At 41.9% G+C, this 23,686-nt stretch overlaps 1 protein-coding gene across 1 annotated transcript in view; it reads right to left on the bottom strand.

The window, feature by feature from the left end:
- The window catches only part of KCND2 (potassium voltage-gated channel subfamily D member 2), a 244,875-nt gene that overhangs the window by 24,751 nt on the left and 196,438 nt on the right, over positions 1–23,686 (bottom strand). Inside the window, exon 2 of the mRNA XM_030216253.1 lies at positions 11,350–11,512. Within this exon, the coding sequence (XP_030072113.1) occupies positions 11,350–11,512 (163 nt within the window). The remainder of the gene's footprint in view (positions 1–11,349; positions 11,513–23,686) is intronic.

Below are 23,686 nucleotides of genomic sequence, written 5' to 3' on the forward strand. Positions count from 1 at the left end.
GGAAAGGAATATACCTGGGCAGCAAGGCAGGAAACTGGGCTAGGACTCACAGACAGACAATACTACACAAAGCAGGAAATGGACAAGCTAAAGGACAGGAACTGAAAGCTGCCACGTAGCCACTGAAACAGGGTACAAATATTGACAGACAAGAGACAGGACTGAAAGCTGCAGAGCAGCCACTAAAACAGGGTACAGATACTGACAGACAAGAGACAGCACTGAAAGCTGCAGAGCAGCCACTAAAACAGGGTACAAATACTGACAGACAAGAGACAGGACTGAAAGCTGCAGAGCAGCCACTAAGCAAGAGACACAGACAAAGAGAAACTAGACAAGGGATACAGACCAGAAACAAGACTAGGGAAGTAAGCAAACCTAAGCTAAACTACACACAGATAACTAGAAACAGACACGGAACTAAACAAGAAACCAGACTAAGCAGAAGTGCAGCAAAGCACCAACAAACCAGGGACCTTAGACGATGCAAAGGCAAACATAGAAGTTTCCAGGGGATTAATAAAGCCCATCAGCAGCTGAAACTCAGCTGCAGGAATCATGAGGCAGCTAGGGGTGAGGCTAGCTGCCAAACTTCAAACCAAGTCTGGCGGGCTGGAATATCTGGACCAGACCAGAAAGTCTGGAAAGTCTATGGCAGCCACCGGTTCTGGCCACCAGAGGGCGAGAGGAACACAAACCAAGACACAGGCAGAAAGCATACTGAAGCACAGAGAGGCTCAACACACATAGGTGCAGTATAGTGAAGTAATCAGAGCCATGCTGGAAGCAGCCAGCACACAGAGACAGAGACAGAACTAACGCAGGAAGAACAGACAAAAGCCAGCTCAGAAGCTGACCGCCGGAAATAAGGCGAGTCTGAGAGGGGTCACGACCACAATCGTGACAGTAGGCTAGAATATGGCCTCTCAGCACCACCTTAGATTACTCCCAAAAAGTAAAAGGGCCTACATCTGGGGTATCGTTATGAAGCTGATAGTCCAACAATGTTTCCCTCAAATAAATATGAAAAGCAGTATCATTATACAAGCATGGAGAGAATTTCCATACCCTGCCCTTAGTCTTTGCAGTAAAGGAAAGCTTTAACGTAACCGCAGAATGATCAGAAAGAGTGGTATCAATAATACACACAGCCCTAGCCACTGGGAACAGGAATTGAGTAAGAAGAAAATAAGCCAGTCTAGAATATATGTTGTGGGGATGAGAATAAAAAGTAAAGTCCCTGTCATATGGAAGAAGAATCCGCTAAATATCCACAGCCCCCAACTGAGATGACAAAAAATGAATACCTTTGTTATCCATATCATGTTATTTAAGCTTTGATGGTTTGCAATCAATAGACGGGTCTGCAAGAGTATTAAAATCTCCCCCTAAAATAAGCTGGTAGTCGGAGTAGGGCACCAAGGGGGTCTTTTACTAAAGGTTAGCTCGAGTTATTTTATTCCTATGGGCCCTGCTGCAGATAACGCGAGCTAATCTTTAGTAAAAGACCCCCCCTCCCCCAATTTAGCTACCAGATCAGAAACAAATTTGTAGTTGTAAATATTAGGACCATTGACATTACATAAAAGAAGGTGATGTCCCCAAAGTTCCCCTAGCAAAATAACAAATCTACCCTCTCGATACTGAACCAGTTTGTGTATATGAAAAGGAAGTTGTTTATGCAGCAATATAGCCACCCCCCCATTGCCTGCTATCATAAGAAGATTACATCACCTCTCCCACCCATCCACTCTTCAGCTTCTGATGCTCTACAGATGAGTTTCCTGTAGAAAGACTATATTGGCTCCCTCTGACTTCAGCCAAGATAGGATTTTTGTACGCTGATGATTTTTCAGGCCTCTCTGGCTCCTCGTGGGCTTACCTCCACAAAATGTTGTTGCTTATCCCTCATGTGATGGCCAGGATTGCAGACTAAACAAAATCACCAACCAGGGAGTCAAATGAGAGTGGGAAACTCAGAATTAAATCTGACATTAGCAGGTTTTAATGGAGCTTTTTTCCCCCCGCTGCTGCTCAGGTAGCAGGCATCACATGTTTAATTTTTATGAAGTATAAAATAGTGTAGAAGAGAGAACTGACCAAACAATATCAACTCTGTCAAATAAACAAACAAACAAAAGGAGGAAGACAGAAAAAAAATAGTTTCTGATAAGATTTTTTTCCTTTAATAGATTCAGGGGCCCTTTTACTAAGCCGCGTAAGCACCCAAAGCGTGCCCAACATGCGCCAAATTGGAGTTACCACCCAGTTACCATGTAGACCTCATGGTAATTTCAATTTTAGCGCATGTCTGCTACTCGCGTTCGAAAAATATTTTTTAATTTCTGGCACGCGTCAGCTATGCACATCAAGTGGCATTTGACACGCGTAGGTCATTACTGCCCGGTTACCGTGTGAGACCTTTTCGCTAAGTTAATGGCTGGTGGTAAGGTCTCAGACCCAAAATGGACGAGCAGCAATTTTCATTTTGACGCATGTCCATTTTCGGCAAAATTTTTTTTAAAAAGTCATTTTTTGTAGATAATTCTGCCTGCGCCCAAAACACGCGTCTACGCCACCGCAGGCCATTTTTCAGCGCACCTTAGTAAAAGGACCCCTCAGTTTCTGTGGCAAAATTTAGTGCGCCGGATACTTTGTCTTTTACTGTGCTTATTTCAATATCAGCTACCACCAAAAGTTCAACCTCTAATATTCATAACTAATATTATACAGTGAGTCAAGGAAAACCTGGTCATACAAGCAGGCCTTAGTCCTTTTCCTTGTTGACGTTAAGTGCTGTTCAGTCAGTATCGATCATGGTGATCCTCTGAATAGCTGCCCTGAACTGTATTTGGTCTTTAATCAGGCTATTAATCATTGATAGTGTGGCATCCATAGCTGCTGTTATTGTATCGATCCATTGCATTGCCGGCCTTCCACTTTTTTTCCTTAAGCTCAAATAATTGGTTTCATTTTTTTAAACTCTGGCAGAAACTGGTCTCTAAATGTTGGCCCAAGCAAACTAAAAGCTCAATTTGTTCTCCCATGTTACAAGAGCTATGTGTGGTACAAAGATGCAGTCCTTTTGGCCCAGCGTCTTTCATGTTGTGCCACTGATCAGCTGATTTCACGTTCTTGGGGGTGGGGGGAAGAAGAGGCAGGAGAAGCCCAGGAGCAGACAGGTCGGGTTGATCTGTTTCTCCTGCTTTAAACAGCTTTATACTGTACAAAGATGCAGTCCTTCATTATTAAGCAGGTGCCTTGCATGATTTAGCACTGCAGCAGTTCAAACTGTATGAGAAAGTTTAATACAAGAGAAGACCCACACATTGGGTTCATTTTTTTTTTTGCAAATAGGCACTACACTCAGTAGAATGCACAAAAGGTTGAAACACTGCCATTTTTGCACATTTCAGGCTGTTTGGCACGTTTTAATGTGCACAGGGGTCTGTCTTTAGAACATCAGCTTCCTGATTATTTCTGCACGTTGGAGGTGTTGCTATGAGCCACGTGCATCATGAGAAATGTGGTTCAGCAACCTATATTCCCAACATTTCATATGTATCTCCTGAAGTTGACACTACATTTTCTAATGATGTTTCCCGAAATTAGCATGCTTTTAGGTACAATAACTTGTAATATCAATTTCTAACAATCTGAACAACTCCCACACAGCTATACTATTGTGAAAGTACAACAGGAAGAATGAGGCACGCCATCTGGACAAATTTAAAATAAAATGCATTCTTAGTTGCTAGAGGCTGACAGTCATAGTACACTTCTGCACACAGATTTTCTCTGACGAAATAAGCGTAACAGCTGTGATTCTGAAATCATATATATACTGCTTGAGAAAATCTGTGGGGTACAGTTTCTTGATTTTTCCAGCAAGTCCTTTTGTACTGGTTTTTAATATCTTAACTTGGAATAAAAGACATAATTTATTTTTGCTTTGGCTGAGGCATATGTACAGTACTTTTTATGGATTTGGGTGGGATTGCAGTTTGAATGCCAGACACACTAATATGTAACCAAAAGCCCTTCAGCACTAAACACTGGGTAAATGTAACATTAGGGCATGATATGGAGGTAAATTTCCTGACGAAATCATGGACTGCTTTATGGAGCAGCTGGTACAGGAGCCAACAAGAGGAGGAAAAATTCTAGAATTAATCCTTAGTGGAGCTCATGATCTGGTGCAGGAGGCAATGGTGCTGGGGCCACTTGATAACAGCAATCATAACATGATCAGATTTGATATTGGCTTTGGAGTAAGTACACACAGGAAATACAATACGTTAGCATTTAATTTTCAAAAAGCAGTTTATGATAAAATTGGAAGAAGGTGAAAAAAACAAACAAACTTAAGGAGAACCTGTGAAGGTCAAAATTTTACATCTGAATATCAACCTGGAAGCCCAGGCCAAATATATTCCATATATTCAAAAAGGAGGAAGGAAGACCAAATGACAGCCGGCATGGTTAAAAAGTGAGGTGAAGGAAGATATTAGAGCTAAAAGAAAATCCTTCAGAAATTGGAAGAAGGATCCAACTGAAAATAATAAGAAACAGCATAAGGAATGGCAAGTCAAATGCAAAACGCTGAAAAGGAAGGCAAAGAGAACTTTGAAAAAAAGATTGTGTTGGAGACAAAAACACAGTAAAATTTTTTTTAGGTATATTAAAAGCAAGAAGCTAGCAAAAGAATCAGTTGGATCACTAGATGACCAATAAAAGGGGCACTCAGGGAAGACAAAGCCATAGTGGAGAGATTAAATGCATTCTTTGTTTCAGTCTTCACCGAGGAAGATTTGAGAGAGATACCAGTGCCAGAAATGGTATTCAAAGCTGACGAGTCAGAAAAACTGAATGAAATCTTTATAAACCTGGGAGATGTAAGGGCACAATTTGACAAATCGAAGAGTAGCAAATTGCCTGGACAGGATGGTATTCATCCCAGAGTACTGATAGAACTGAAAAATGAACGTGCAGAACTATTGTTAGTAATATGTAATTTATCTTTTACATCAAGCATGGTACTGGAAGATTGGAGGGTGGCAAATGTAATGCCAATTTTTCAAAAAGGTTCCAGAGGTGATATGGGAAATTATAGACTGGTGAGCTTGATGTTGGTGAAGGGCAAAATGGTAGAGACTATTATAAAGAACAAAATTACAGAGCATATTCAAAAGCATGGATTGATGAGACAAAGCCAACATGGATTTAGTGAAGGGAAATCTTTCCTCACCAGTCTATTACATTTCTTTGAAGGGGTGAACAAACATGTGAGTAAAGGTGAGCCAGTCGATATTGTGTATCTTGATTTTCAAAAGGCATTTGACAAAGTACATCATGAAAGACTCCAGAGGAATTTGGAGAGTCATGGGCAGGTGTGTAGCCAGAACACATTGGGGGGAGGGGGCAGAGCCCAAAGTGTGTGTGTGTGTGTGTGTGGGGGGGCATATTTTGGCCCACCTCCCCGCCACCGCCAATATGATGGTACCTTGTCTGGCAGTGGTCCCAACCCCCGCCAACTGAAGTGTTTGTCCCACGCTGGTCTCACATTGCCTGCTCTACTCTGTTCTCAGTCATGCCGCTGTTACCACATCCTTTGGCAAAGAGTTCCAGAGCTTAACTACTTGTTGAGTGAAAAAATATTTCCTTCTATTTGTTTTCAAAGTATTTCCATGTAACTTCCTTGAGTATCCCCTAGTCTTTGTACTTTTGGAATGGGTTAAAAATCGATTTACTTCTACTCATTCTACACCACTCAGGATTTTGTACACTTCAATCATATCTCCCCTCATCCGTCTCTTTTTCAATCTGAAGAGCCCTAACCTCTTTAGCCTTTCCTCATATGATCAGCATTGCCCCTCTGTGTCCCTATCCTCCCTGTGTCCAACATTGCTCCACGTGTCCCTATTTCCTCTCTGTCTAGCATTGCCCCTGTCCCTATGATCCCTCCATGTCCAGCATCTTTGCACTATCTCCCTGTCCCCTTTCTCCCACCTGTAGGGCCAGTATCTCTCCTCCCCTCTTCCTTCCTGCCCCCTATGGTCCAGTGTCTTTCCCCCCCTCTCTCTCTCCCTCCCCTCCTCCAGTGTCTTTCCCTCTCTCTTCCTCTCCTGCAGTCCAGTCAATCTCAGTCTCTCTCTATCTCCCCTACCTTCTTTTCCTTTCCTCCAGTCCAGTCACTTTCAGTCTCTCTCACTTCCCTTTCCCTCCATTCCCCCTCCAGTATTTCTTCCTCTTCCTCAGTCTAGTCAGTCTCAGTCTCTCTCTCTCTCTCTCTCCTTCCTTCTTCCCTCTATTTGGCAGATCCAGCATCTTTCCTCTTTCCTTGCCCCCCCCCCCCCCCCCAGTCCAGCATTTCCCCTACTGGGTCTAGTGTCTTCCCCTTTCTTCCCCTCTTCCAGTCCAGTCTCTCTCCATCACCCTCCTGGGTCCAGCACCTCTTCCTGTCTGCTCCCACCCCCCAGGTCCAGTGGAGCAGCACCTACTGCATCTCACGCTCCCTGGTCTAGCACCTCTTTCCTCTTCCATTACTTCTGGTCCAGTGTCTCTCTCGTTTCTCCCCACATCCCCCACCTTTGCAATGTCTACCCCTCTTCCTCCCTCCCTGCGGTCCCCCTAACTTGATTAGATCACCACTGGTAGTGGCACTGTACTACCTAAAACAGTCTGCTTTTGGGCTTCGGCCTTCCTTGTGATGCATGCCGCCACCTCTGACGCAACTTCCTGCTTCCTCGAGGGCAGAATGTATGACAAGGAAGGCCAAAGCCCTAAAGTAGGCTGTTTTAGTTAGTACAGTGCTGCTACTGGTGGCGATCTAATCAGGTTAGAGAGAATGTGGGGATGGCAGGAGAGGGATAGACGCTGCAGTGTGTGTGTGGGGGGTGGGGAATGAGAGAGACACTGGACCAGAAGTAATGGAGGAGGAAAGATGTGCTGGACCCAGGGAGCAAGAGATGCCAGCACTTGGTGTGGCCCTGAATGGAAAGCCTGGTACTTGGCATGAATTTTGGGGGCTAAGCCTCCCTAAACCTCTTATACCAGGCACCTATGAAATGCGCCAAAGTGCAAATGCACGTTATCACTGCAACACTAATAGAGATGCAGATGAACTGAGAGTTGAAGTAAATTGTTGTTTAGAAAGCACATAAAACATGACTTTGCACCCAAGTAGAGTGTTGAGGTTGTTTGTTGGTAGACCTTAAAGATTCTGCTGTTGCACTGTTACAAGCTGGTCCCTCTAGGTTAGCTCTCTGAGATAGGAACTCAACAATATCTTCTTTTTTTCCCTAGATGAGGCAGGACCCTTATGTACTATTTCCATAAGTTACTGTTATTTCCATAAGTTACTTACAACTTCAGGTAGATGTTTCACTATGATCTTCTAAATAAAAATTTTTACATCTACCATAGCCTCTCCCTCAACATAATCCAAAGTACAGTTCCAAACAGGCAATACAAGTTGCTCTAAATACAGCTGTTCTGACCCTCCATGTTATGGACTACAATTATGGGCTTTTTGTAGCATCAAACTTTCTCAGCTTCCCACTTGTGAATTACAGTTCTCAGCTTGGCTGCCTTTAGGGCCAGGTTATGGACAGGGAGCAACGGACCCTAACAATTCAATTTAGTGGCAATAAGCTATCAGTTTAGATAAGTCCTGCTGAACAAAAGGTCTCAACTATAAGGATAATGCCAGCAAGGTCACTTCACTACATGTACTGTATATTCAGAGCCTCTACCTATCCAGATAGTAGTGCTAAATGTACATATTAACTTAAGGTACTATAGTGATTGCTCAGAGTGAACATTGACATAATAGAACTTTCACTGCTTTAATAGAACATAGATAGACAACACAAAATAGCCTGTATGTGCTAAATGGAGCATGTACAGTCTTCTCTATGGCTAAATGCTTAGCTTGCTTGTTAGTGTTGTGCGAAGAAATGGGAGAAATTCAGGACCGAACAAACTAAATGCGAGTGTTTTTATCTGTGTCTTCTGTGTCAGCAAGGGTTTTGAAAGAACATAATTAGAGAATGTTAGAACAGAATGGTTCATAGAAGGGATAAACCAAGGAAGAATCTGTCCACCTTAACTCGTATACATCCTGTCAATCTGTCTATCCAACCACAATCAGAGCCCAGGTCAATTGTTGGCCCCTGTAGAGCCCTGTGTGGGTGATATGAAGAAACGAGCAGCTCCCATGAGAACAGTCAACCCGGCTTGGAGATAAAACAGCTGGATTACACAGCACAAGGATGCCTTCCAGTATTTATTTGTTTTTCTCTAATTAGGTTTCTCCGTCCCCCCTCCCCAAAATTAACAAGCATAACAGACTTCACTGTGGTTCTGATAGTGTTTACAATAGCAGTTGAGAATTTTGCTATAGAGTTGAGTCACATAAGTGTTTTTCAGCATGTTTCAATACAGCCGAGAGATGACTAAACATAGCTACATGTTTTTGGCTTGTTGTCTTTTGTTTGAGCAGGCATCATGATTGGAGCATGCTCATAGTGCATCCCACACTCAATTAAAGGAATCGATGCCATCCAGAGAGTGATTCGGAACACTGGTAAAGTGATAGAAGGAGGGATAAACCCATCGTTAATGTATTGTAGAATTCTAAGCAGAACCCACAGAAAAATGAGTTTATTTAGTATACCTGAAATATGCAGGGATTCTGAGATGCATTTTTCCAACAAAATGTATTCTTTTTTTTGTATTGATTTTTCTGACATGTACAGTAATCCATACACTGAGCACGCATTTGCAACTATACAGTTTCTACTAAATCTGGGTTTTAGTAAACAGACAATAACAATAAAATCCACCAAAAAGCGATAGTGTCAAATAAATTTTAACATACCTTAGAAGTATATAAAACTTTCTAATAACATATAAACAGACCCCGGCTCACTAAAGAGCATGTTCAATAGAGAGCGTATTCAGAATATTTCATTTCATTTATTAATATTCTTACCTCACCTGTCAACGAACATACTATATATGACTTAGACATAAAAATATACATAGAAACTATATAAAAAATGCATAAAATACAACATCACTCCACCTCACTATAGGGTCCTTTTACTAAGGTGTGCTAACAGATTTAATGCGTGTTAACGATTAGCGTGCACTAAATGATAAGATGCCCATAATGGGTATCTTATTATTTACCACAAGCTAAATCAATTAGCGCACCTTAGGAAAAGGCCCCCTATAAACTAAATAGCTAGCGCACCCTGTTTACAAAGGTGCGCTAGCGTTTTTAGCGTGCACTAAAAATTAGCGTGTGTTAACCGTGTAGACGCCCATAGGAATATTATGGGCATCTACACAGCATGCGCTAATTTTTAGCGCACGCTAAAAACAACAGTACGCCTTTGTCAACAGGGCCCTTAGATTACCACAAAATAAAACTGCAACTATAACTTGCTCCAAAGTTGCAAAATATATAGAGAGAATTACATGCTAACCCAATAGAGTACTGGTAAACAGTGAGATATTAGCAAAACAAATTACAGTGAGGGAAACTAAGGGGTCCTTTTACAAAGGCACGCTAGCTAAAATAAGTGTGCGCTAAACGTTAGAGATGCCCATATATTTCTATGGTAACCAACGCATTGAATCCCACAGTCTCTGGTAACAATCGATCAAATTCAAATGCTAGAACCAGGACAATCAGCTGTGACATAGGCATCAATCGCACAATCCAACTGTCTTCTGACGGGCCGAATATAGAGACCTGCGAAGGGTGAAGTTTTGTGCAGAGTGAAACCTTTTAATGATATCACCTTAAAGTTAAGTTCACGTTTTGATTTATTTAATGCACAATTAGTATTTAGGACATGGGCGATAGCACTTTATATATATAAAACACCTTAAGAGTAGCCCAATGAAAGAAGTGCTATACCACTTGGCACAAACCAGTACTGCCTGTAAAAGTGGATATTTGTCTGAGGGCACTCTTTAAAATATTAAAGAATATAGTTAACATTGAATTTCAGAAGACAGTTGGATTGTGCGATTGATGCCTATGTCACAGCTGATTGTCCTGGTTCTAGCATTTGAATTTCATATATTTCTATGGGCATCTCTAGCTTTTAGCGTGCGCTATTAGCGCACGCTAAAAGCTAGAGATGCCCATAGAAATATATGGACGTCTAACGATTAGCGCATGCTTATTTTTAACGCATGCTAAAAACGCTAGCATGCCTTTGTAAAAGATTCCCTTAGATAAGAAATCATTGGACTTCATGGATCACAAGATGATTCCTGTGCAAAAATCATGAGAAAAGAAACAGAAATCCACACTAGGTCATAATCTAACAGAGAGCTCAGGGGCTCTAATAAGTCATGGGTTTTACAATAACAGTGCAACCTGAATATTAGAAGGGGTTAAAGATCTTAAATCAAGCTGATTTACCACAGAAGGTAGAGCTCTGTTCAATAAAAGATAAGAATGAAAAGTGCATTTCATGATAGTTCCTATCTTTTTCTTTTCTAAAATGACACAGTTTCTGCATCGCTTCCACTTTCCAAATTCAGTTAAATCGGTTGCCACTGATGGTAAGCGATGTTGATTACTTTTGAAGCCCTTGCTGTGGGATATGATTCATTTTTATTTGCAAAAGAGAACAAAACCTCTCCTTTGGAAAATCTTCTAAGCCAGTGGTTCCCAAACTTGATCCTGGAGGCGCCCTAGCCAGTCGGGCTTTCAGGATAGCCACAATGAATATTCATGAGAAATATTTGCATGCACTGCCTACACTGCATGCAAATCTATTTCATGAATATTCATTGTGGATATCCTGAAAACCTGACTGGCTGGGGAGCTTCCAGGACCAGATTTGGGAACTTTTTTTTTTTTGTTACATTTGTACCCCGCGCTTTCCCACTCATGGCAGGCTCAATGCAGCGGGCAATGGAGGGTTAAGTGACTTGCCCAGAGTCACAAGGAGCTGCCTGTGCCGGGAATGGAACTCAGTTCCTCAGTTCCCCAGGACCAAAGTCCACCACCCTAACCACTAGGCCACTCCTCCACTTAGAACCACTGTTCTAAGCCCTTAACTTGAGTTAATCAAACCCTTGGTGAAAAACTTACTGCTGCAGTCAGCTTCACTCAGAAGCCCTCTAACGCCTTTCATATAAATCCTGGAAAGCTGGAAGAGAAGCAACGCTTACACCGGTTCCTTAACATTCCATTTTCGGCAGTGATGCACAGGCGTTGTCAATCATAAATGCCCATTTACCCCACCTTCCCTCTCCAGCATTCTAGGACGATTTTCAAGTTAAACACATATAACACTCAATAGGAAAGTTAAAGCTCACCTTCTGAGCCTTGCGTTTGTCAGCTCGTTGGTTCTGGTGGTAGATGCGACTGAAGTTGGAGACAATTACAGGGACTGGCAAGGCGATGACTAAAACACCGCTGAGGGAACAGATTGAACCAAATATCTTCCCGGCTATTGTCTTTGGTACCATATCACCATACCTAGGTTAAAAAAAAATGTTACGTGTATTATCTTTCTGAACAATGTTTTATCAGTATATCATTAGTACTTGGATATATTCTATAGAATCTTTTCTCCTATATATTTGTTTATATATTTTATATAGAAAAATACACATTTCTATACTTATTCAATATCTATCAACTAATATAACTTCTGATAAAAACTGACTAAAGACAGTTGTGTGCGCAACTGCCAATTAGTGTCAATTAATACCAATTAACACCGATTTTAGCCAATTGGTAGTTAACTCCAATTAACAGCCAATTATTAAATAAAGTTGCATGTGCAACTGATCTTATTTTATAAATTGGGTGCCCAAGCTTATAGAATTAGGGGGTTGGCAAACACTAATCCTCATGTTACCTACATACCATTGAACGGGACAGGGAATAGGTCTGGGTTGCAATTTGCACTTAATGTTTGGTAACATACCTAGAGGCATAGCTAGTTGAGACACTAGGGGAGTGACTGATCCCCGAAACGGACTTTGGATGGCACCAACACCTATTTTCCAGGTGGTCGGTTGCACCAACGCAGTGCATGTACGCCTCTCCACTCCCCCTGGTGTCAAAACCTGGCTATGCTTCTGAACTTACCATAAATTAACTGCTATGGCAGCAGATAACACAGATCACATAACGCCACCTCAACAGGTGGCGTTACTCTCATCTACATTATCTGTAATGTACAACATGCGATAAATATATGTTACCCTTGCATTAACTGTATGTGTCGATGCTGGGTGCATCTCCAACTATTACCACACAGGCTCTACAGCTACCATGCAATAAGCTTTGCAACTAATGCGCAGTAACTGGAAATTTTTAATGCACTTTAATAAAATGTCCCCTTAATTCAACAATTCTTAAATATAATTCTAAATTTCCAAGAAAAACTGTTTCTTTAATTTCTGTACTGAAAAAGCAAGATATTTGTGTGTGGTCTAAATAATCAACGTGGGGATTAATCTCACTGCTCCATAAGAATTTTGCAATTTTACCTGGTGGGAAGTGATGAATTATCCTTGAGTTTCATGTGAGCAATGACAGCGAAAACCCATACATATATTCTGGCACTGCTGTACAGATGGTTTTATCTGAGCAGTTGCTAAATGAACTGAACACACACTTTTACATTTCTTAGCCCTGGAGGTCACAAAGGCTTTGACATTTGAATGCAATGAGTGTGGCTCATCTGGTAACTGTCAAATCAGCAGCAGAATAGCTTTCATAACCATGATAACATCACTAATCTCTACTGCTCTCAAACTGTCATTCTTGGTTAAACCAAAACAAAATGCAGTAGCTGAATTTGATTGCAATGTAAGGGGTCTTACATATTTTTTAATACATATTTTTTGCTGCATACACATTTTAAAAGTGCAGAGTTCTAATAACCGTAAAGGAAAACTCGATTTTATTGAATCAGTGAAAGAATTACCAAAAATATATTGCTATATGTGAGCTTTTAAGGAACTGATCATAACTATTGAACAGGGCTACCTGATCTTACGCACATCTTCCCACGGATTCTAGCAACTAAAGTTGCACATGGAAATCAGCACATGTAACCGATTTGCGCACGCATCTGAATTGCATAACAGGCTAATCATCATCGATAATTGGCCACTAACAAGCAATTATCAGCACTAATTGACACTAATTAGAATTTATGCACGCAACTTTCTAAGTGTATTCTGTAAAGTGGTGCATGTAAATTTTAATACAAGGAACTCAAAAGTGGGTGTGGCCATGGAAGGGTCATGGGCATTCTTAAAATTTACATGCACATATGCCCCATCCGTACCTAAATTAGGCGTGGATATTTACACCAGGTTTTAGTTGGTGTAGATGGCTGTGCTTAAATTTTAGTCATGGGGACAGCCACTATGCATATTCTAGAAACCGTGTCTAACCTGTAAGGCACAACTCCATCAAATATGTCTTCCCAAGCTCAGAAGAGGTAGAGATTTTGGATTTAGCTCACACCTTTTGTTCAGTTGTAAAGAAGCTCTGGAATGAGGGGGCATAGGATGAAGGTGAAAGGGGATGGGATAGACTCAGAAGTAGCCTGAGGAAATACTTCTTCATGGAAAGGGTGGTGAATTCATGGAACGGCTTCCCAGTGGAAGTGGTGGATACAAAAACAGTATACGAATTCAAGACTGCTTGGGACATGTATATAGGATCTCTTAGGAAGAACAGAGGCATAGATGTGCAGCCTGGATAGGCCATATGGTCTTTATCTGCCCACAATTTTCTCTGTTTCTATGTAACTCAAGGCAAGTTACATTCTGGTACAGTAGGTATTTCGCCTTTCCTCAGAGGGCTTCCAGTCTAAGATGAGGATTAAATGACATATCCATGATCACATGGAGCTGCAGTGGGATTCGAACTGAGATCCACTTGTTCTCAGTCTTTGGCTACTTCTCCACTTCCACTCCATTAGGACATATTTCTTCACTAACTACAGGACAAAGAACTAAGAATGGCAAAGAATATTTCTATTGACTGTCAAAGGAGCAGGATCAATATCATCACAAATACCTGATGTTATAAAATGCCTTTATTATTGCTTTTTTGATCTTCTGGATGGGTATTTCTGATTGTTAATGACTTGATGGTCTTCTTCTCTTTGAACCCTATGGTGGCAATTCCATAAATTGGCACCTCATTTTAGGTACCACAAAGAGGAGCACTTCGTGCCAATTCTATAAATGTACAACTAAGCCAATATAGAAGTACTACTGCAAAGCTGCATTGGTGCGCCAACAGTTATGTGTGCCTACTTATGACAAGTCAACGGCTGGCTGAAGTGGACGCACCTAAATACACCATGCAACACGCACAACTGATATTATTCTATAAGTTGTGCACATCAAATGATGACATGCCCATATAAGCCTGTGATCTGCCAACATGTATGCCCCCCTGACAGTTGTGCACTAAACGAATTAGGTGTACTGTTTATAAAATAATGCCTAACATTTATACACGCAACTATTGGGATAGACATGAGGAAGCCACTGCTTACCTGGGGATTGGTAGTCTAGGTTACTGCCAGGTACTTGTGACCTGGATATTGGGCTTGATGGACCTTTGATCTATCCCACTATAGCTATCCTTATGTTCTAATTATTGGTACTAATCATAAATGTCAATGTCGCTGTTCTCTCTAAGCTGAGTGAGAGTCTTCCAACTGTATTGCTGCCAGTGGCATTCCTCGGGGGGGGGGGGGGGGGGTGCGGTGGGTGCAGTCCGCCCTGGGTACACACCGCTGGGGGGGGTGCCGCACGCCTGTTGGCTCCGCGCGTTCCGTGCTCCCTCTGCCCCGGAACAGGTTACTTCCTGTTCTGGGGCAGAGGGAGCATGGAACGAGCGAAGCCGACAGGCGCGCGGCACCCCCCCAGCAGGTAAAAATGCACCTGGGGGGGTGTGTCCTTTCACCGGGAGGGGGAGGGGTGCTGCACCCGGGGGGGGGGGGCGCATCGGCGATCCGCCCCGGGTGTCAGCCACCCTAGGAATGCCACTGATTGCTGCCAGTAGGAAGCAGTGGTTCAATATTGTATTTTCCATTGCTATGGACAGGCAGGTTCCCTGAAGCTCTATAGAGCTTGCCTGTCTCTCATTATTGAAAATGTGATAGTGAAATAGACTGAATGTGGAAGACTCCCACTCAGCTCAGAGAAAACAGAGGTCAGCGCTACCATTCTGTAAAGTAGTGTACTATTGGTGCCTATAGAGTTGCCCTTCATATTTTCTGAGTATTCATTAGCCATCTTCAAATTCCCTCCTCAGCGGTCATTGTTCTTTAGCAGTTGTTTAATTTTGCACAGGAATTTTCAATGCAACCTCACCAGGTCAAATTTGCAGCAAAAAGAAAAACAGAAACATTTGCAAAGTGGGGATTTAGGATTCTTCAAAGCCTTTAAAGCAAAGCAAATGTGCTAATTTTACGAGGCCAAAATGTTTTCAAAGGAAGCGATAAAAGAATTGCAGATAACGTTCCTGCTTCATAAAATATACAGCTGCAGTATACAAACTGCTCACCAGAGGGCAGGAGGCACCATGAGAAAACGTAGTTGACTTCAAAGAACTAAAGCAGTGACATAAAAACCTACACTGTGCTGACTGTTAATTTACTTCCATCAAGCATGCATTCTTGGAGATTAAAGAATTGTACAGTATATTTGTCACACCAGCCATTTTCAAATATTTTAAGAACATCAATAATTAAAAGTACCTATGCAATCATACTTTTATTTATAATATTTTATTGATGATAGTGTGTTATATCAGGGTGTTTCACAACAAATTACGTACAGGTAAAACAAGTACCTTCCCCAAAAAGCTTCCATAGGACCAGCTCTAGCTGTGAGTGACCTGTGCCTATACACAGGGTGCTGGTGGACTCAAGGGGTGCCTGCTTGGTCCGAGTGGCTTTCTTTTCAAAAGTACGTTACTGATTAGATGATTCGGCTGGGTAGAGGGTCACCTGGATGGACCAGTCACCCTTTGATCACAATAAAGTGAGCAAGTCTAGACAGCATGCATCTTCAGAAGGGGCCTCCTACTTCCCCACTTCTGGGCTAAAAAGCCTGGCATGTGACTTTAGTGTGTATACAATGAGGAAAAAGGGAAGTGTGTGATTATTTTGACTTACAGAGTATGCATCACCTACCTTTAGCCAAATCTATGCTTTGTACATTACTGAACGCATTTCCCTTCATATGCATTCTTTATAGCATGTACTGGAGGAATATCTTCTGCATCTGATGACATCTTTCAGCTGTGCATCTGTGTACATTTATGTATATAAATTCCCTGGCTACATAAAAATACTTGCATGAGTTTCTGCAGGACAGATGGGAATTGACACAGGAGAAGAGCAAGAGGAACCAGCAGTGTAGAACACACACACATCCCACAAGCTCACGAATCCTCCCATTTACAAACCTCTTCTACTCACACACACTCTTTCCACATACAACTTCCATGTCTCTCAACACACACCTTCCTCCTAAACACAGTTCCCCCATAAAGCAACCCATCTACAACACACACACATACCCCTACCCCCAACATTAGAAAAACATCAAAATAAACACCCCCTTCCCACACACACACATAAGAACATAAAAATAGCCATATTGGGTCAGACAGATGGTCCATTTACACCAGTTTCCTGCTTCCAACAGTGGCCAATCCAGGTCACAAGTACCTGGTAGAATCTCAAATAGAAGCAACATTCCATGCTACCAATTCCAGGGAAAGCAGTGGCTTCCTCCATTTCTAGCTCAATAGCAGACTATAGACTTTTCCTCCAGGAACTTGTCCAAACCTTTTTTAAACCCAGATATGCTAACCGCTGTTACCATATCCTTTGGTAATGAATTCCAAAGCTTAACCTAGCACCTGACGTTTCCCTTACACATTTCCCTACTACACCTCACCCCTGCATGCATCTACTTTATCCTCTACCCTCCCCAGACCCCCAACCAATCCCTCTCATATACACTCTTCTAATCCTCCAAAACATTTACCTACACCATTAGATTTATACCCCAGCTGCCCCTCCCCCTCAACGATGATGCACCAGCTAGCTGGTCCCCTGAAGTGATGTAGCCATGAAGGAGCAGCCACTGGAACCTACTTTGCTCTTCAGATGTCCAAATGGGACAGCCACTTGTGAGTACTTGCTTACTCTGCTTTTTGGTGAATTCATGCCTATCAGAACCACTACAGCCTACCAACCACACACATTACCCCTCAAACATCTTCAAAATATACATGTTTTTCCATTCATATCCTTAACAAACCTACATTCCTTCTACTTCTTTATTTCTCACATCCACAGAGAGTTACCATATACATCTCCCTCCAAACTCGCATTTCCTTTCCTCCATATGTACAACTACTCAATACAATTCAATTCAATTTAGGTCTTACATACCGCTAATATCTCCTGTTTAGGGTTCAGTGCAGTTTACATCGTTAGTGGAACAGCAGTTACAATATTAGAAGAAGGACATTTAGTGAATGCAATCTTATTGGTTAGATATAATGTTATACTGTGTGATTGTTGACGGAGTTACATTTGATAGTTCTAAAAGTCCGTTGTGGGAACAATGATCGGAGATTGTTATATACTCCAAAATACAACCCACCTACCATACATATACTCATACCAGTCCATAATAATAATAAATCCATTCATGTAAACAACCCTTCCGCATTCACGCAAACATACCACTCCCCCTCACACCACCATCATAAAATTATTTAGAGGAACATCAATAAAGAAGCACATTTTGGCTTTCACAAATAACTGTTGAAGGTAAAGAACACCTTTGGAAAATTTGCATAATCCATTGAGTACGCCATTCCCATCTAGCTAATGTCAATTCTCTAATTCTATTTGGGTCCACTGAGGTTCAGAAAGCTACCAAGTGTCACACAAAAAAGTGTTCAGTAGAAGAATTAAGAGCAGCAGCTTTTAGGCTCAGGATTTAAAACCCTGGCTCACTTCTTATTGGTAAACAGATTACTTGTCTTTATTTGATAAAGCCTTATCTCCTTCTCTGCTGACAGACTGTTCAAGTCTAAGTACTTTCAGTCTGAGAGAAGTGACTCAAATACGAGACTGTAAAAGAGTATTTTTAAAAGCATAAATGTGTCTCTTCTCATGTTTCAAACCTGTCTGCTACCAGTGGCAGAAGAAGCAGAGGAAGAAGACAGTAGCAGGAGCAAAGGAACTTTCTTCTGATGCTGTGAAGGGTGAGCTGGTGAGGCAGGCTTTAGGTGCTCTTAAGCTTTAGTTCCCTAAGCCAGTTCCTCAGTGGCTCACCTTCAAGCTGGCCCTGTTGCTAATACGTGTGGAAAGCCAAGTTTACCATGTGCATTGGTGATCACCCATATACCAGTGGGGTAAGCAGACTCCAAATTTTGGGTAGGCCAACTGGCATAATGGGTGGGCATGATGCATGTCCTTTCTGCTCCCCCTACCCTCTGGCTCAACTTTATTAATGAATTAATTAATTTAAAAGTTTGTTACCCACACCATCTAAAATTTATATACCTTAGCTGGTGGGGATCCCCAAAAACCACCAGTTGAAGACACTCTCTGAAGACCCCCAGAACTCCCCTGTGGCAGCATTCCTGAGCTGACAACAGCAACACCCCACACATACTCAGTTCTCATGATGAACTGAGCATTCCCATAAACTGAGCATGCAAGGGATGCTGCCGTTGACTGCCCAGTTTGGCTGAGGGGACGTAGTGAGCTTCAGAAGATGTCTTCAGCTGGTTGATCTTTGGGGGATCCTTTCCAGCTACAGTAAGGGTATGCCGCTGCTGAATGGGCCTGAGCCCTAAGTAGATGGGGCCAAGCTCACCTAGGGCCCAGACCCATATGTGACTACGCCACCACTATATACCAAAGCCCCAACATGTGCATTAGTGCCTTCACATGTTAGCATTAACCTAAATCAAATTAATGCTAACATATATGCAAACTAGAGAATTATAATAAATATAATAATGAAATTATTTGTTATCAATATGGAATGTACCATTGATCTGTGTTTTTTAATATAATCCATCTAATGCTAGAAATGTAACTACACCTTTTGTCCCCTCATAGCTCTCATTCCATCCCCTTCTCCTTTCCTCATAGTTTCCTCATGAAGGATTGCTCCCTCCTTCCTCCCTTCCAAAACTCTCCAAATCCCATCTGTCTTCCTCTTAGGCCCTCTCCCTTCTTTCCCCTTTTCCTCTCCTCATAGATGTTCCCCTCTCCTTCTTACAGACCTTTTCCTCTTCCACCTCTGAAGCTCCCTACCCCTTTCCTTTCAGTCCTCTCCCCATTATCCACTTCCTCTCCTCTTCAACTCTTGCCCCCCCCCCCCCCACTCAGTCACTATCACATACTTTCAGTCAGGTCTTCAAGTGATAGGACTAGGATGCTCCACCACACCATCATATTTTCGGCAAAAATAAAAAAAAGGCCTTTTTTAGAGGTGCACTGAAAAATGTTTCTGCGCACACCCAAAACCCGCGCCTACACTACTGCAGGCCTTTTTCAGCGCACCTTAGTAAAAGTACCTCTAAGATAATATAACAGGAATAAAAGTGGGCAAACAAGAGGGACTTTATGATCCCTATCTGCTATCATATTGTATGATGCTATATAACTGGTAAAAAATGGTTATGTTTTGTGTTGATTTAATGATATAGTGAAGGATGGTTGTAATGGTTAATCATATGATGTAACTGTAAATTTTGGGATTTATTGTGCCAGTACATTGCCTAAAGCTTTTGCAATAGAGGCGATTAATAAGTGCTAATAAATAAATAACAGCAGTTTCAAATTAACCGCAGAGCTGTCTGATTATTTGGCATCTTGTTGCTTCAAGGGAATGTAGTGTAATACTTTAATTAGTTTCAAAGACAAACAGTAAATAGGGTTATGCAGGAAGGTCTTCAATAAAATAAAGACATAACATATGATATATACACAAAATAGAAATGGCACCATTTTGAACAAAAATTATGCTTCATGATAAATCGAATTTAACCCCTTTGCGAATATGCAGCTACTTTCTTTCATGTCACAGCGCCTCAGAAAACTTATTCCATAAAACTGGCATGGCCATGAAAAAATTGTCCTTGCAAAGAGCAAACAAATCACCTTAACAGTTGGCACTGTCAACAAATCACTAGTAGAGGAGATAAAAGTACAACCCAAGGTATAGGGCAGCCATTTGCAACCCAGTCCTTTGAGCACACCTAGTCCCATTGGGCTATCCACAATGATTATGCATGAGTTAGATTTGCATGTACTACATATCATTAGCAAAAATATATCTCAGACCCACAGACTTCAGATAAGACTTGGTTCCGTAACACTTGAAGTACTCGGCCCTCCAAAAAGGAAAAGAACCGCTGCCAAACACTATCTCCAGTCTCTAACTGCAACAGCTGCCTTTTCAATAAATCATACTGCACCATATTGAAAGCAGCTCTTAATCCAGAAAAAAAAAATCCACCACTTTTTCCGGTCCCATACTCTGTACACATCATCCAACATTGCAATACGTCAATTTTCTGTGCCGTACTACCTCTGGAATCCAGACTGATAATTACTCAGCACAAACTGTTGATCCAAAACTTCAAGCAATTGATAATAGGCCACTTTTTCCAAAAATGTTACTCAAAAATGGTAGACTAAAAATTAATCTGCAATTCTCATCTAATGTAGGGTCCAGACTATGATTTTCAGCATAAACTTAACTATGGTTTTCTTAAACAATGAAGGAATGAAGGAAAAATAACCTGTTCCAGAAACATGTTAACAATTCTTGCTAACTTGTCCACCAGTCCCTCTTGGGTTGCCTTCACTAAGACTGAGGGTTAAGGATCCAAACAACAGGAAGGAAGATGTATCCAAGACAAAATAGCCATCAAATGCTGCTCAATGTTCCTTGAAAAAGATGTCTAAAGACTTGGGAACCCCAGATTATCATCCTCTGCCATTCCTCTGACTCATGGGTTTCTGCCAGGTACTGGTGACCTGGCTTTGCCACTGTATGGAAAACAGGATACTGGGCTAGATGAACCATTGGTCTGACCCAGTATGGCTACTCTTATGTTCTTCTGTTAAGTTCTCAGAAAAGGTTCCTGATATCCGCTTCACTTAACAGCCCTTCAACTCCTGCTTCATAAGAAAACAAAACCACACCCACCCTCTCATCCTTCTCATTCTAGACTTGGTCCTTAGCGGAGCGCATGATCTGGTGAGGGACGTTATGGTACTGGGGCCACTTGATAACAGTGATCATAATATGATCAGTTTTGATATCAACCTTGAAGTAAGTATACACAGGAAGTCAAATACATTAGCGTTTAACTTTAAAAAAGGAGACTATGATAAAATGAGAAGAATGGTAGAAAAAAAAACTTAGGGGGACAACTGAGAGGGTAAAAACTGTACAACAGGCATGGACGCTGTTCAAAAATACCATCCTGGAGGCCCAGGCCAAACATATTCCACAAATTAGAAAAGAAAGACGGAACTCCAAAAGACAGCTGGCCTGGTTGAAAAGTGAGATGAAGGAAGCTATTAGGGCTAAAAGAAATGCCTTCAGAAAATGGAAGAAGGAACCGTCTGAAAATAACAAGAAGCAGCATAAGGAGTGTCAAAGCAAATGCAAGGCGTAGATAAAGAAGGCCAAGAGGGATTACGAAAAAAAGCACTAGAGGCAAAAAAGCATAGTAAAAATATTTTTTCGGTATATTAAAAGCAGGAAGCCGGCAAAAGAATCGGTTGGGCCGCTGGGTGACCGAGGGGTAAAAGGGGTGATCAAGGAAGATAAAGACGTAGCAGAGAGATTGAATGAATTCTTTGCTTCGGTCTTCACCGAGGAAGATTTGGGTGGGCTACCGGTGTCGGAAATGATATTTCAAGCGGACGAGTCGGAGAAACTTACTGACTTCACAGTAAACCTGGAGGACGTAATGGGGCAGTTCAGCAAACTGAAGAGTAGCAAATCTCCTGGACTGGATGGTATTCATCCTAGAGTACTGATAGAACTGAAAAATGAGCTTGCGGAGCTACTGCTAGTGATATGCAATTTATCCTTAAAATCGAGCATGGTACTGGAAGATTGGAGGGTGGCCAATGTAACGCCCATTTTTAAAAAAGGTTCCAGGGGAGATCCGGGAAATTATAGACCGGTGAGTCTGACGTTGGTGCCGGGGAAAATGGTAGAGGCTATTATTAAAAACAAAATTACAGAGCACATCCGAGGACATGGATTACTGAGACCGAGTCAGCACGGCTTTTGTGTGGGGAAATCTTGTCTGACCAATTTACTTCAATTCTTTGAAGGAGTAAACAAACATGTGGACAAAAGGGAGCCGGTTGATATTGTGTATCTGGATTTTCAAAAGGCGTTTGACAAGGTACCTCAAGAAAGGCTACAGAGGAAATTGGAGGATCATGGGATAGGCGGAAAAGTCCTATTGTGGATTAAAAAATGGTTGAATGATAGGAAACAGAGAGTGGGGTTAAATGGGCAGTATTCACAATGGAGAAGGGTAGTTAGTGGGGTTCCTCAGGGATCTGTGCTAGGACCGCTGCTTTTTAATATATTTATAAATGATTTAGAGATGGGAGTAACTAACGAGGTAATTAAATTTGCTGATGACACAAAGTTATTCAAAATCGTTAACTCGTGACAGGATTGTGAAAAATTACAGAAGGACCTTACGAGACTGGGAGACTGGGCGGCTAAATGGCAGATGACGTTTAATGTGAGCAAGTGCAAGGTGATGCATGTGGGAAAAAAGAACCCGAATTATAGCTACGTCATGCAAGGTTCCATGTTAGGAGTTACGGACCAAGAAAGGGATCTGGGCGTCGTCGTCAATAATACACTGAAACCTTCTGCTCAGTGTGCTGCTGCGGCTCAGAAAGTGAATAGAATGTTGGGTATTATTAGGAAAGGTATGGAAAACACGTGTGAGGATGTTATAATGCCGTTATATCGCTCCATGGTGCGACCGCACCTTGAGTATTGTGTTCAATTCTGGTCGCCACATCTCAAGAAAGATATACTGGATTTGGAAAAGGTGCAGCGAAGGGCGACTAAAATGATAACGGGGATGGGACGACTTCCCTATGAAGAAAGACTAAGGAGGCTAGGGCTTTTCAGCTTGGAGAAGAGATGGCTGAGGGGAGACATGATAGAGGTATATAAAAGAATGAGTGGAATGGAACAGGTGGATGTGAAGCGTCTGTTCATGCTTTCCAAAAATACTAGGACTAGGGGTCATGCGATGAAACTACAGTGTAGTAAATTGAAAACAAATCGGAGAAAAATTTTCTTCACCCAATGCGTAATTAAACTCTGGAATTCATTGCCGGAGAACGTGGTGAAGGCGGTTAGCTTGGCAGAGTTTAAAAGGGGGTTAGACGGTTTCCTAAAGGACAAGTCCATAAACCGCTACGTTTGGGAAGCTTGCCAGGTGCCCTTGGCCTGGATTGGCTGCTGTCGTGGACAGGATGCTGGGCTCGATGGACCCTTGGTCTTTTCCCAGTGTGGCATAACTTATGTACTTATGTACTCACCATGCTCACTCCAAAAGCCTTTA

This window comes from Microcaecilia unicolor, chromosome 10, assembly GCF_901765095.1.
Source record: "Microcaecilia unicolor chromosome 10, aMicUni1.1, whole genome shotgun sequence".
Classification (NCBI taxonomy): domain Eukaryota; kingdom Metazoa; phylum Chordata; class Amphibia; order Gymnophiona; family Siphonopidae; genus Microcaecilia; species Microcaecilia unicolor.